The sequence below is a fragment of the Stenella coeruleoalba genome, assembly GCF_951394435.1.
Source record: "Stenella coeruleoalba genome assembly, chromosome: 6".
NCBI lineage: Eukaryota > Metazoa > Chordata > Mammalia > Artiodactyla > Delphinidae > Stenella > Stenella coeruleoalba.
In genome coordinates this window covers 56,771,165-56,784,442 of record NC_137151.1, presented here as the reverse complement: position 1 = coordinate 56,784,442, position 13,278 = coordinate 56,771,165, and the positions used below count along the sequence as shown (strand labels likewise).

Below are 13,278 nucleotides of genomic sequence, written 5' to 3'. Positions count from 1 at the left end.
TTGGCAACCACTGATCTTTTACTGATACCACAGTTTTGCCTTTTCCAAAATATAAAGTTAAAATTACAGGGTATGTGGACTTTTCAGATTGTCTTCTTTCACTTAGCAATATGCATTTAAGCTTCTTCCATGTCTTTTCATGGCCTGATAGTGCATTTCTTTTTAGTGCTGAACAATATTTCATTGTCTGGATGTACCACAGTTTATTTATCCATTCACCTATTGAAGGATATCTGGGTTGCTTCCAGATTTTGGCAATTATGAATAAAGCCACTGTAAATATCTACATATAAATTTTTGTGATAGGGACTTCCCTGGTGGTCCAGTGGGTAACCCAATACAGGGGGCCTGGGTTCAATCCCTGATCAGGGAACTAGGTCCCACGTGCAGGTCGAAACTAAGAGCCCTCATGCCGCAGCTAAGAAGTCTGCATGCTGCAACTAAAGATCCTGCATGCTGCAACTAAGATCCACATGCCACAACTAAGACCTGGCACAGCCATAAATTAATTAATTATTTTTTTAAATTTTAAATAAAATTTAAAAATAAATAAATAAAATATTTTTAAAAATTTTGTGAATATGTAAGGTTTCAGCTTGTTTGGATAAATACCAAGGAGCATGATCACTGAATCACATGGTAAGAGTATATTTAGTTTTGCAAGAAGCTGCAAAGTGTCTTCCAAAGTGGCTGTACCATTTTGCATTCTCACCAGCAATGAATGAGAGTTCCTTTTGCTCTCCATCTTCATCAGCATTTGGTGTTGTTGATTTTAAAAGCCATTCTAATAGGTGTGTAGTGGTATCTTGTTTTAATTTGCAATTCCCTAGTGACATGTGACGTTGTATGTTTTCATATGCTTTTTGCCATCTGTGTATCTTCTCTGTCAAAGTGTCTGTTCAGCTCATTTGTACATTTTAAAATTGAGTTGTTTGTGTTTGTAGAGTTTAGACTTGATTTTAAAGCACTCTTTTGGTAATGACATGAGACAATGTCAGGGTTTAAACAAGCAGCCTGCCTGGCCTTGACTGTCTGGTTCCAGAGACACTCACTAGTGGAGTTACAGTTGCATAGTTTATACATATAATAAGTATGGGTGGTTTCCCTTTTTTTTTTTTCTTAAACGACAGAAATTTATTGTGCCACAGTTCTGGAGGCCAGAAGTTCAACATCAAGGTATCCATCAGAGTTGGTTCCTTCCACGGGCCGTATAAGCGTAGTTTAAAGACCCTTAATCCAGGAGCTGCTGACAGAGAAGGGTTGTCTGAGGGCCACAGTCCACTGAGAGAAGAGCCTTTGAAAAGGTTTCTGACCATTAGGTCCAAAGGACAAACACCACTTTAACCAAGGGATCAAAGTTGGCATCACCAGTGATGAGACAGAATGACATGGTCCTCCTGGGCTGGGCATATGCCTTCTGTGGTACTCTTGCCAGAAAACAAACAACAACAAAACAAAAACATAACCTGAATCCTGTTCTTCTAATCTCCCTCAGGAGGAGACATCAGACAAACTGAAACTAAAGGACATTCTACATAGCGACTGGCCAGTACTCTTCAAACTTGTATCCAGATCGATGGTGAAAGATAAGCAATGACACAGGAACTGTCCCACATTAAAGAGACTGAGGAGACGTCATATCTCAATAGTGTATGACCCTGGATTGGATTTTAGAACAGAAAAAGAACATCAGAGGGACAATCGGTGAAATGTGATAACGGCTGTAGATTAGTCCACAGTATTACACCCGTGTTAATATGCTGGCTTTGACTCATTGTACTGGAGTTACATACGACGTTAATATTTAGAAAAGCTGGCTGAAGGGTTATAGAAATTCCTTGTACTACTTTGGCAACATTTTTGAGAGGCTGAATTTATTTCGGTTCAGATGAAAAGTTTTAAAAATCACGGAGAGCCGGAGCGCCGGCCGGAAAGCAGCGCGGGCGGGCACTCGGGCGGGTTAGGGGCCGCGGGTGGGAGGGGTCGGGCGGCGGCTCCGCACTTCCGAGCAGCGTGCGCGCCGGGTCCGCAGCGCAGTCATGCCCCGCGCCGCGCCCCCCGCTCTCCTGCTGCCGCTGCTGGGCCTCACAGTCGCCGCCGCCGCTGCGGGTAAGCTGGCCCCTTGCCGCGCCCCCTCCTCGGCCTGGGAGCCCGGGCCCGGAGCGACCGCCTTCCCGCCGCCCGGCGGAGACTCTCCACCCCCTCCGCGGCCGAGGGCTTCAACTCCACGGGCATGTCGCGCTCCCCTGCACGCCCACCCCGCGCGCACCCGTGCGCCCTGGCGTCTGGTCATCCCCCCCCAGCACCTCCGCGTTCGGTGGGTTCCGAGAGAGCGCCCCCGGGGAGGGGGTAGCCGGGGACCCGAGAGCGCCCTTCGTCTCCCGCCGCGTCCACATCCTCGGCGCAGACCCCACTCGCGGGCAGGGGTCCCAAACGGCGCTAATTGACAGGAGAGCGGAGGGACTTCGAGCCCCAGGACGAACATAGTTTCAGGGCCATTTGGGGCTGAAAGGAGAAGTGGGGAAGTTGGCTGCGGAGATGTCCTCAGCTGGTGAGCGGCGGGGGCGGGGGCTGGGAGAAGCTGGCCCTCTTTTGCTCTCGGCGTTGTTTGACCAATTGGTTGGTGTTCAAGTTGTCCAAACAGGAAAACAGTTCAGCCAAATAACACTGAATGGAAGTGGGACGAGAACAGGCGAGGCCTGGATTCCACTTAAGTCGTGTGATTTAAAAATCTTTAAGTCCAGTCTGCTGTTGTGCAAGTGACATCTGAAAAATTACTCTTGATTAGTCAGTCATTTCCAAAATGAATCGTGAGGAAAATGGACAATTCTCTTGAATGTTTTGTGTTTTTTTAAACAAGTTTCTCTTGCAAACATGTCAAAAATGTTGATGGGGGAAACTCTGGGGAAAGACTTCCATCCAAAATCACTGATTGAACAATTCCAGGAATTAAGGAGCAAAATAAACAAGAACTAAGTGAGTACTTGCGTGGGTTTGAATAAAATGATTATGCAAGAGTTTGGCTCGTGAATTTCACTGCCCCCTGTGAATTTCACTGCCATTTTATAAATTCCTGCTGGAAGCCCGCTGACAGGCAGGAATATATTAAAGGATCTCAGTATTGGAGGCAGCAGTAGAGTAAGCATCTCAGAAGTTGCCTTTTTTTTACAGACTCAAAGCTCCTATCCTGACACCTTTTGTCGACCAGCATTTATGACCAGTTATGGCATCTGCTGCCTATGGAGGAGCAGAAACAAGAGTTTCACACTGTTGAGACTGAACACATTCGTTTTGTCCAAAACAAGGCTGGACCAGAGATTCTGTGAATCCCTCCTTATGCACGCCCTCCTTATGTTTGCCAGTAACATCTAAACGCCCATTTAAGCCACCCTCTGGGTTGCCGCGCCTTCATATGTCAGGCTCAGTAAAACAAATACTTTTCTTGTCAGATTTTTTAAAAAGTCCGTTTCTAGATTGTGTGGTATTTCTCTTCTTAAGAGAAGCTGTTTTGATCAGCAGTGGAAGACAGGCTGTTACCCACCTGGGCTCTTGGGCTCCTTAATAGAAATTGACGAGGCCAGATGAGGAATTCAGGCGAGGCTTTATTAGGGATGCTGCAGCGTGAGGGAGTGAGAACAAATAACAAGTGCCCTTGCTTGCTCCCTAAGCGGGGAGCGAGCTGATCCCCTAAGTGGGGTTGAGGGTAGGAGCAGACATGGGTGGCTGGAGAGGTTGCTTAGGTGGGCTGCCCACCCCCTTGGTGGTGCTGTGTGCAGGGATCATGCGCAGTACCCTGCCTTTGCTCCTGGCAGCTCAGAAGCGGCAGTTGGGTTTTGATCTTTTTGTATCTTGTTGCTCATAATTTGCCCCAACTGTGCATGCGTGCAGTTATTTTTAGTCTCTTATAGTTTCTTTGCATTCTGTTGCTGGAGGAGACGTTTGTCCAGGTGCAAGCATTGCAGCAAAGGGTCCCAGGTCCCAGCCTGTCTCAAAACTATCTTTGGAAAGTTTTGTTCTTTTTCCTTTTATAAGTCAAGTATGGTTAAATAGACTTTTCAAGAGCTGAAGAAGTGCCTGTCGAATAAATGATTGCTATTAATGAATCAGCTTCTCTCAGGAGGTTTGAAGGATTAATTTAGAAGGAGTATGAGCTTTGGAGTTAGGTACAGACTCTGTGGCCTTGATCGAATTGTGCAACTCATTGCACTTCAGTAAAATGGAGATAATACCCATGGGGCTGTAGTGAGCATTCAGTGAGAACTCCATGTCTAGCACCTATTCCAGACATGGTGAATCTTGGTTTTCCTTTGTTCTCTTCATACGAAGTGAAGGGTAATTATTGCAACTAGAAAATTATGTCACAAGTGCCGCTTTATGTCTGTTGATGTGTATGGTTACCGAGCACATTCCCATACATGTTGATAACACAGGGCTGAAAAACTATGTGTTTTATCATCATACTTCACAAATCTATCTAGACAAGATCAGGAATCACATTTGGCTTAGAACTAAGTAAAGAAAGAGCTTTTCAAGGTTCTCATGGAATTTGCTGAATGGCAAGGTCTTAACAGAAAAGCTCCTAGGGTGTTGCATAAAGCATAAATGTAACATTGAAATGGAAATTATTGTTCTCTGTTATTTTGGAGTTTATTAGTGTAAATGATCTTGTGTTGTTCTTATTATAGATATTATAATATCTATAATAATATCTATATAGATATAGATATTATAATATCTATAATAATATCTATAATAATATCTATAATAATATAGATATTATCTTGAAAAATCACAATGAACAAAAAATACCTGAGTAAGGTTCCATGCCATCCCTTTTAAAAAGTTCTTCTGTAACGGCACTTGTTGTACATAGTACATGATTGGTGTCTGTTTCTTGGGTCAGTGGTTTCCTGTGAGCAGCGTGAATATAAGTGAACACAAGCATGTTAGAGGAAACCCCATTCTGTGGTCACTGAATCGTTTCTCACTTTGAGTTGCCGTAGCCTACAATACTCTGCCTCCTTCCCTGACGCCACCTCTTACCGCCCTTCCTGCTATCCACTCTGTTTATCCACGATGACCTCTGGGCACTCAGCTACCTCCTGGCTCTTCTGCCCAGACCCCCCTCCCCTTCCCCAGTCCTTGGCATGGCTACCCACTCCCATATCGTTCAGAGCTCTGTTCATATGCCACCTTCTCTATCACATCCCCGTGTTTTCTCTTCTTCAGAGCACTGAATTCTCTCAGAATGAATCTCGTTTCTTCACTCTCTTCTTGCTTTTCGCTCCCCTTACCAAGGGAGCTCCATAACAGCAGAAACTTTACTATCTTGTGGATTTTTTGTTTTGTTTTGTTTTGAAAAGTGTCTCTGTACTTTATTCTAATTTATAATGAAAGGATAAAAAATTTAGATGAATGATTTAAGAAGTAGGGGGCGATAATGGGATTGCAGTTTCCTTCAAGTTATTTTTACTTCCGCCCATGAACTCATCTCATAATTGAATTCAAAGCATTAAGTCACCTTAATCTATTGATGTGACTTTTTCTGGCCCTTTGTGAATGGAGCAGTGATGTTTCAGGGGAAATTATTTCAGATTGTAAATTCTGAAATGTTAGTAAGTGTTCATTTGCCTTCCAATGAAAAAGTGAAATAGTAATTAGGTATTATTTCAGGACTTCTTTCATTGTTGAGAAGCTGTTAGAAATGTGCTTCCGTGTTGAAAATTAGTTTTGCAACAGGGTTGCTGTCCACAATTTTTTATTATACCTATCAAGTATTTAAGATTATTTTAGATTTTGAGGACAAATCTTGAGATTGCATCTATAAGAGAATAGACCAGCGTTGCCCAGTAAGAAAGGTGCAGAGAAGCACTGGCACCCTCATTCTATGAATAAAAGTCATGACAGCTTTTCTGAGAAGGGACGTGAAGGGAGAAGATGGGGGTGGACATCTTGGAAGCTAGGTTGGGTAGCGTGGGGAGGGGACTGAGTGTCAGAGTGGCTGAATTTCCTTACAATTCAGGGATATCTTTGCAGCCCAGGCCCTCCGGATTATCAGGGGCCTGGTACACCATGTCCTCCTCCATACTTAATAAAGGTAATAACCAGCGCCTCTTTCTTCCTCCTCCTCTGCCCTTGTGGAAGGTAAGTGACTGACTCATGTCTAATAGGAGAGGGGCGAAGGTCTTATTATTGGCAAGGAAAAAAAAGTACAATCTTGCCTCCTTTGTTAACATTCAGAACAAGTCTGTCCCAAGGATCACTTCCTCTTATGCTGTGCCTGGTTCTTTAAAAAAATTAATTACAAGGGAACAGAGAGTTCCATTAGAGCTGACTGGTAATGCAAAACATTCTTGTGGCTCTGCCATTTTAGTCTTTTAGCACATGATAATTTTTTTTGTTTTTTGGTTTTTGGCGGTACGCGGGCCTCTCACTGTTGTGGCCTCTCCCGCTGCGGAGCACAGGCTCCGGACGCGCAGGCTCAGCGGCCATGGCTCACGGGCCCAAGCCGCTCGGCGGCATGTGGGATCTTCCCAGACTGGGGCATGAACCCGTGTCCCCTGCATCGGCAGGCGGACTCTCAACCACTGCGCCACCAGGGAAGCCCAGCACATGATAATTTTAAGCGGAGGATCTATTTGGAAACTTTTGGAGTTAAGTACAAGCTTTCAAAATTTTCATCAGGCTCCTAAATTTCTGTACATATTAAATCAATAGAATTATAAAATTATACAATCCATGAAGAGTCATTTAGGTGCGTTATTAATAACAACCTATCTTTCAGCAGCTGTGAAGAAGCAAGAGTAACAGAAAAGCACTTTGGAGAGAGCATTGTGGGCAGGATTTTTTTTTTTTTTGACCCAAGGATGTTTCTTGAAATATACTTTCTAGAAAACATTACAGAACCCGTAATTGAAAACTTGTGGCAGTATTTTGGGGAGACAGGTTTTTCATTATAGCAAAGATACTTGGCGTTGAAAAAGACTTAGTTTAGCCTTTCTGCTTATGAAGTGCGTGAACCTCCGTAGTTCCCTCACAAGAGGTATCAGCCTCTGTTGGAACACTCTTCTCCCAAAGTAAATATATATCTCTTGAGTAGTGCTTAAAGCTTGTTTCTGGGGCACTCACTCTGACTGGTAGCATGAGAAGAAGGGTTCAGTGCTACATTAACTGGAGTTAATTGCTAATGCTGAAATGAGCCTAAGGAAGAAACAGTTGAAAGTTGGAAGGATCTGAAGTTAGCAGTTTGTTTTCTGCTTTTCTGCCTATAGCTTTTTGTTTTTATTTTTGGGTTTGGGGGCTTTTTCTTGTCTTATCACATACTGCTTATTGAATTATCCAGCAAGGGACTTTGTCAGTTATCATTATCATCACACTCATTCCCATCCCAGAGGCCTGTGTGACCTAGATAAGTACTTGGCTCTTTTCCTTCAGCTCCTTCAGATCTCTTTTTGTATAGGTCACCTTTACAGTGACGTCTTCCTTGGACACCTTTCTACAACTTCAACCCCAGCCCCCACCCTACAGTCAGGACCTGGCATCTCTTATCTGTGGTTGCTAGCCTCCAAGGTGGCCCCAAAGATTCTTGCTTCCTGGTGTTCATACTCTTCACTGAATAGGGCTGACCTGTATCCTGTATAACCAACAGGACACTGTGGAAATAATGGAGAGTGGCTCCCAAGGCTGGATTGTAAAAGACATTGCACTTCTACCTTGTTCTCATTTGAATCACTTGCTCTTAGGGAAGCCACCTGCCATGTCATAAGAACCCTTGAGCAGCCCTGTGGAGAAGTCCAGATGGTGAGGAACTGAGGCCTTCTACCCACAGCCAGCTCCTACTCACTTGGTGGCCGATCCTCCAGCCCCAGTTCACTTTTCAGATAGATGCAGCCTTGACTGAAACTTTATGAGAGGTGCCAAGCCAAAATCACCCAGCTAAGCAGCTGCTTCTGAATTCCTGATGCAGAGAAATTGTGTGAGATAATAAAGGTTTTTATTGTTTTAAGTTGCTAATTTGTTACATAGCAATAGATTGCTAATGTACTATCTAAATAAAATACCAGGGCTTCCCTGGTGGCGCAGTGGTTGAGAGTCCGCCTGCCGATGCAGGGGACACGGGTTCGTGGCCCGGTCCGGGAAGATCCCACATGCCGCGGAGCGGCTGGGCCCGTGAGCCATGGCTGCTGGGCCTGCATGTCCGGAGCCTGTGCTCCGCAACGGGAGAGGCCACAACAGTGAGAGGTCCGCGTACTGCAAATAATAATAATAATAATACCATCTAACATATTATTTTACCTATTTATCTTGCCTTCATGTATCTGCCTCAACTAGAATATAAGCTCCAGGATGGCAGGATTTTTGTTCCTTTTTATTCACTGTGGAATCCCTGGCACCTAAAACAATTTTCTCACAACAACTCCCTGAGATAGGTACTGTTATCATCCCCATTTTACAAATAGGGAAATTGGAGCACAGTTAAGTAACATACCCGAGGTCATGTAGTCAGAGCCAGACTTTTCTCCATAGCTTAATGTGCTTAATCAGAACCCTGCACTGTCCCATTTCTCTGCAGGCTATCTGTGTTATGTACAAAACTCTATCATAGTTATTATTGGGGGTACAAGTTAGGTTTAAGTTATGATCTCTGTTGTCATGCAGTTAACAGTCCAATTGGGAAAACAGGATAGGTATCAGATAACTACCATACAGAAAAGCAGGATTTGTCAGTGCACGTGAATGTGTGTTGGTCATCAAAGGATAACACAGCCCCTTTTCCAAGAATGGCTTCCTACAGTTCTTATGCATAGGGCCATGGTTTGTTCCGTATTATGCTCACCATCCAAGCCATAAGTAATCAAAATAAGGATAATTTCCTATATCAAAGGCTGACTACCCTAAGCTAGGTAGGGGTACCTAAGGGGTACCTTGTATGTAAGAGCCCTAGGAGGCCTGTTTGCTGGGATAATATCCTCAGATTTCTTATTACCCCATGTATCCTTGCAAAACATCTCTATTATTTGGGGTAACCTGAACAGGTCTTTAGTCTTTATAACCAGAAAAGGCCTCTTACATGTTGTGTAGTGCAAAGTCCTGTAGAAGTTCAGAGGAATCAGAGGTTATGGGAAGGTGAGGGTTGGACATTTCATGGAGAACTGACACATGAGTTGCTACTGATAAAAAGAATATACTTTATAGATGGTTTGGAGATCAGAGTTCATTGTAATTGTAAAGCCTAAGAGCTACAAGTATACAAAGAAATAATATAAATTTCACTTCACTTGGTGTTGATTATATTTTTGTATACTTAATAGACATGCTTTATTCCATTTAAACAGTATTTCAAGAATTATTTTTTTATATTCTTGAGTTATTTATTGTCAGTACAAAATCCTATGTATAGTTTTGACTAGAAATGATACAAGAGGGCATTTCTTAACCCGTGGTTCAAGACTTCCAGTGTTTCACTTTATAAAGGTGTTTCAGGTGTCCTTAAATGTGGTAATGGAGTCTGTTTCCATTTCCATTTGTTTTCAATTCCATAAGGCTAAAGAAAAAGCAACAAAGGGAACCAGAAGAAAATAGGAGAAGAAAAAAGAGTCAAAGTTTGCGATTCAGAGTATGTGCCCTTGTGACTTTCAATTTGAGTTTCATTCTGGAAATGATTGCTTTTCTTTTCTCTCTCACGTCTTAATACATAAAACATCTGGTAGGAGGAGTGTAGGGAGGGAGAGACCTGCTTAGTTCACCCATTCAACAAATATTTGACTCCTTACTAGGTGCCTGTCACTGTGCTTTTTATGGTGTTCCATTCTGCCTGGGATTTCTTTTTCCTTTTCCACATGGTAAACTCATTTGTCCTGCGAATTGCAGCTCAAATATTGTCTCCTTTTTGAAATGGTTCCTTACTCTACAAGTTATTACTTTTTCATCTATAGTCTTACAGCATTTAACCCCTCACACCTTTGTTATTTATATGTGTCTGACTCTCCTATCAGACTGAGCACTTCAAGTGTAGGAACAATTCCCCTTAAATCCTTTTATCCTTACCCCTTAGCACTGACCGTTGTATCTGACACGTGGGAGTTGCTCAGCAAATGATTGTTGGATGGATGATGGTAGCACTTATCGATAACTTGCTTAAAAGTGTGAAAGAGGGAATTCTGCTTCTGGCTATAGTGGAGTGGGATACTAACGCTCCCACTAAGAACAACTGGAAAATCTAAATAAAATTCCATAATAATGGTTTTTGCAGGCATCAGAGAGCTGCTAAGGCAACTCGTTGATGCGAGCCCAATATTCTGTGCACTACTTTTCCCTTTAGGAGAGTTGCCCAAATTTTAAGCAGCTAAAAGCAGAGCAGAGTTTTTGGCATTCTCATGGTGTTAAGGAGACAAAAATTTGAGTTTTTACTTGCCAAAGAGGAGGGACTTTAGCTAATATCCAGGCTTTCAGTTGGAATCCATGGATACTGGGCCTCACAAAGGCTGTAACATCCCCCTCAGGTGGACTCCACCCTTGATTGTATTAAGATAATCTTCAATACTCCAGATGCCTACCAGAATCCTTTCTAGGGGAGAATGACATCCTCTAGAGCCTCTGCAATGTTTTTAACTTTAAATATTAGATACCAGATACTGTGCAATTTTTCCTGCACAGTATCTGGTATTTGATAAAAAAAAAAAAAAACAAACAAACTACCAGGCATAATAAGAAACAGGCCAAAGCGGGGAAAATAAAAACAGACCAACAGGTGACCCAGAAATTAGAGTTTTCAAAAATGAACTTTAAAATAATCGTAATAGGGACTGCCTTGGTGGCACAGTGGTTAAGACTACACACGCTCCCAATGCAGGCGGCCCGGGCTCGATCCCTGGTCAGGCAACTAGATCCCACATGCATTCTGCAACTAAGGAGCCAGCACGCTGCAACTAAGGAGCCCATGAGCCACAACTAAGGAGCCCATGTGCCACAACTAAGGAGCCCGCCTGTGCAATCAAATAAATAATAAAATAAAAATTAAAGAAATAAAAAATAAAATAATCGTAATAAGTTTGAGAATGTTTATAAGATTGAGAATTTCACCAGAGACTCAGAATCTATAAAAATACAAACAAGCTGAAATTCTGTAACTGAAAAATAGCTGACATTATGAACTCAGTAGATGGGTTTAATAGCAGATTTGTTAAAACTGAAGAGTAGATTAGTAAACCAGAAAGAACAAGATTATGATATGGAGAGCCAAAAGTATTAAAAATAGAAAAGAGCAAAGTGAACATATTGGACATCGTGAGAAATCTAACATATATGTATTTTGAGTCCCAGAAAGGGAGGAGAAAGAAAATGGAGGAGAAGCATTATTTGAAGTGATGATGGCCAAGAACTTTCCAAAAGTGAACAGTGAAAATAAACCCACAGATTCAATAACTGCATTACATTATTACCAGGATTAAAAAAAAAATACTAGGCATACCACTGTCAAACTACTAAAAACCGAAGACGACAAAGAAAATCTTGAAAGCAGCCATCAAAGAGTAACAATCAGACTAATACCTGATTTCTCAATAGGAATGATGGAAGCCAAAACAGTAAAATTATATACATCTTCAATGAAAGATAAGCTGCCATTCTAGAATTTTGTACTTGCAAAAATTGCCTTCAAACAGGAAGGCAGTATAAAGACATTTACAGAAAATCAAGAGTTGAGGGAATTTGTAATAGACCTACCATTAAAGGGGTTTATTCAGGCAAACAGAAAATTATTACAATTAGTAATACAGAAATGTAAGAAGGAATGAAAAGCAACAGAGAAGGTAAATATGTGTTTAAAACTAAATGAACATTGACCGTGCAAAATAGTAATAACAATAACACAAAGGAAGAGAAGTTAAATTACTGTAAGATCCTAGTGCTGTCTAGGAAATGGTAAAAGTACTCATTTATTTTAGGTACTAATAAATCAAGGTTGCATGCTGTAATTTTCAGGGTACCCACTATAGAAATAAAATTAAAGAATGTGTAATTAATAAGCTAAAAGAAAAATGGAATATAACATTGTTTAATAATCCAAAAAGAAGACAACAAAGGGGGAAAAAAGAACATAAAACAGGTAGGACAAATAGAAAATGAATAGTAAGATGGTAGATATACACTCAAATACATCAATAACTATGTTAAATATTAATGGAAATACTCAAAAGACAAAGATTATCAAACTGGGTTTTTTGTTTTTTTTTTAAAGCTACTTGTTTAAAAGGATTATAACCACCTTGGAAAAGTGTTTGGCAGTATCTGTCAGAGCTGGACACATGTACACTCTATGGCCCAGCAATCTACTTCTAGAAATATACCCACAAGAAAGCATGCATATGTGCACCAAAACATGTGCAGAGGTTGTTTATAGCATCATATATTGTCATGGCCACGAACTAGAAACTACCCAGACATTCATCAACAGAATGAATAAAGTCATACAATACTATATAGCAATGAGAAAGAACCTACAGCTACATGCTACAACATAAATAAATCTCATAAAAGTAATGTTTATCAAAAGAAACCAGACACTAAAGAGTACATACTGTATGTGTTCATTACTGTAGAGTTCAAAAACTGACAGAACTAATCTGTGGTGTTAGAAGTCACACTTCCAAAGGTGTGATTACCTTTGGAAGTGAGTGGACCAAACGGGTTTGGTTAATGGTCTGTTTCTTCATCTCACCGATGATTACATGGGTATGTTCATTCTATGCAGATTCACCAAGATAGGTATGTATGATTTGCACATTGTATATTGTATTTCAGTAAAAAGTTTAATTTTTAAAAAGTATAGTCTCTCGGTATCTTCAGGGGACTGGTACCAGGACCCTCTGTGGATATCAAAATCCGAGGATGCTCAAGTACTTTATATAAAGTGGCGTAGTACAGTCGGTGCTCTGTATCCGAGGGTTCCACATCCACAGATACCGAGGGCCAAGTGTACCAGTAACGGTGTTAGAACTGGCAGCAAGGTCAATCCAGTTCTATTCCAGGGTATAAGAAAACAGCATGCTTCTAGAAGGAAAAGATGAATACACTGCAAAGGGAGTGTTTGAGGATGCTGAAGGGATGATAAATTAAGCCATTTAAGGATGTAGAGATAGGATTCATTCATTCATTTAGCAAAATATTTTGGTCCCTATTATAGTCCAAGGAGCTATCTGAGGTGTTGGGGATTCAAAAATAAGGCTCGGCCCCTATTTTCAGAGAGGTCACTGTCTCTAGTGAAGGGTGCCGAGGATG

General features: G+C 41.6%; 1 protein-coding gene across 3 annotated transcripts in view; it reads left to right on the top strand.

Annotated features, from left to right (window-relative positions):
• LOC307187647 (CD302 antigen) overlaps positions 1 to 13,278 on the top strand; it is a 128,857-nt gene that overhangs the window by 100,126 nt on the left and 15,453 nt on the right. For 2 of the 3 annotated variants that reach the window (XM_079924022.1, XM_079924021.1), the window contains exon 1: positions 1,673 to 2,109. The exons of the other annotated variant lie outside the window; for it this stretch is intronic. In XM_079924022.1, coding sequence (XP_079780148.1) covers positions 2,040 to 2,109 — 70 coding nt within the window. In that variant the 5' untranslated portion in view covers positions 1,673 to 2,039. Of the gene's footprint in view, positions 1 to 1,672; positions 2,110 to 13,278 lie in introns of those variants that run through there. 3 annotated transcript variants of the gene reach the window in all.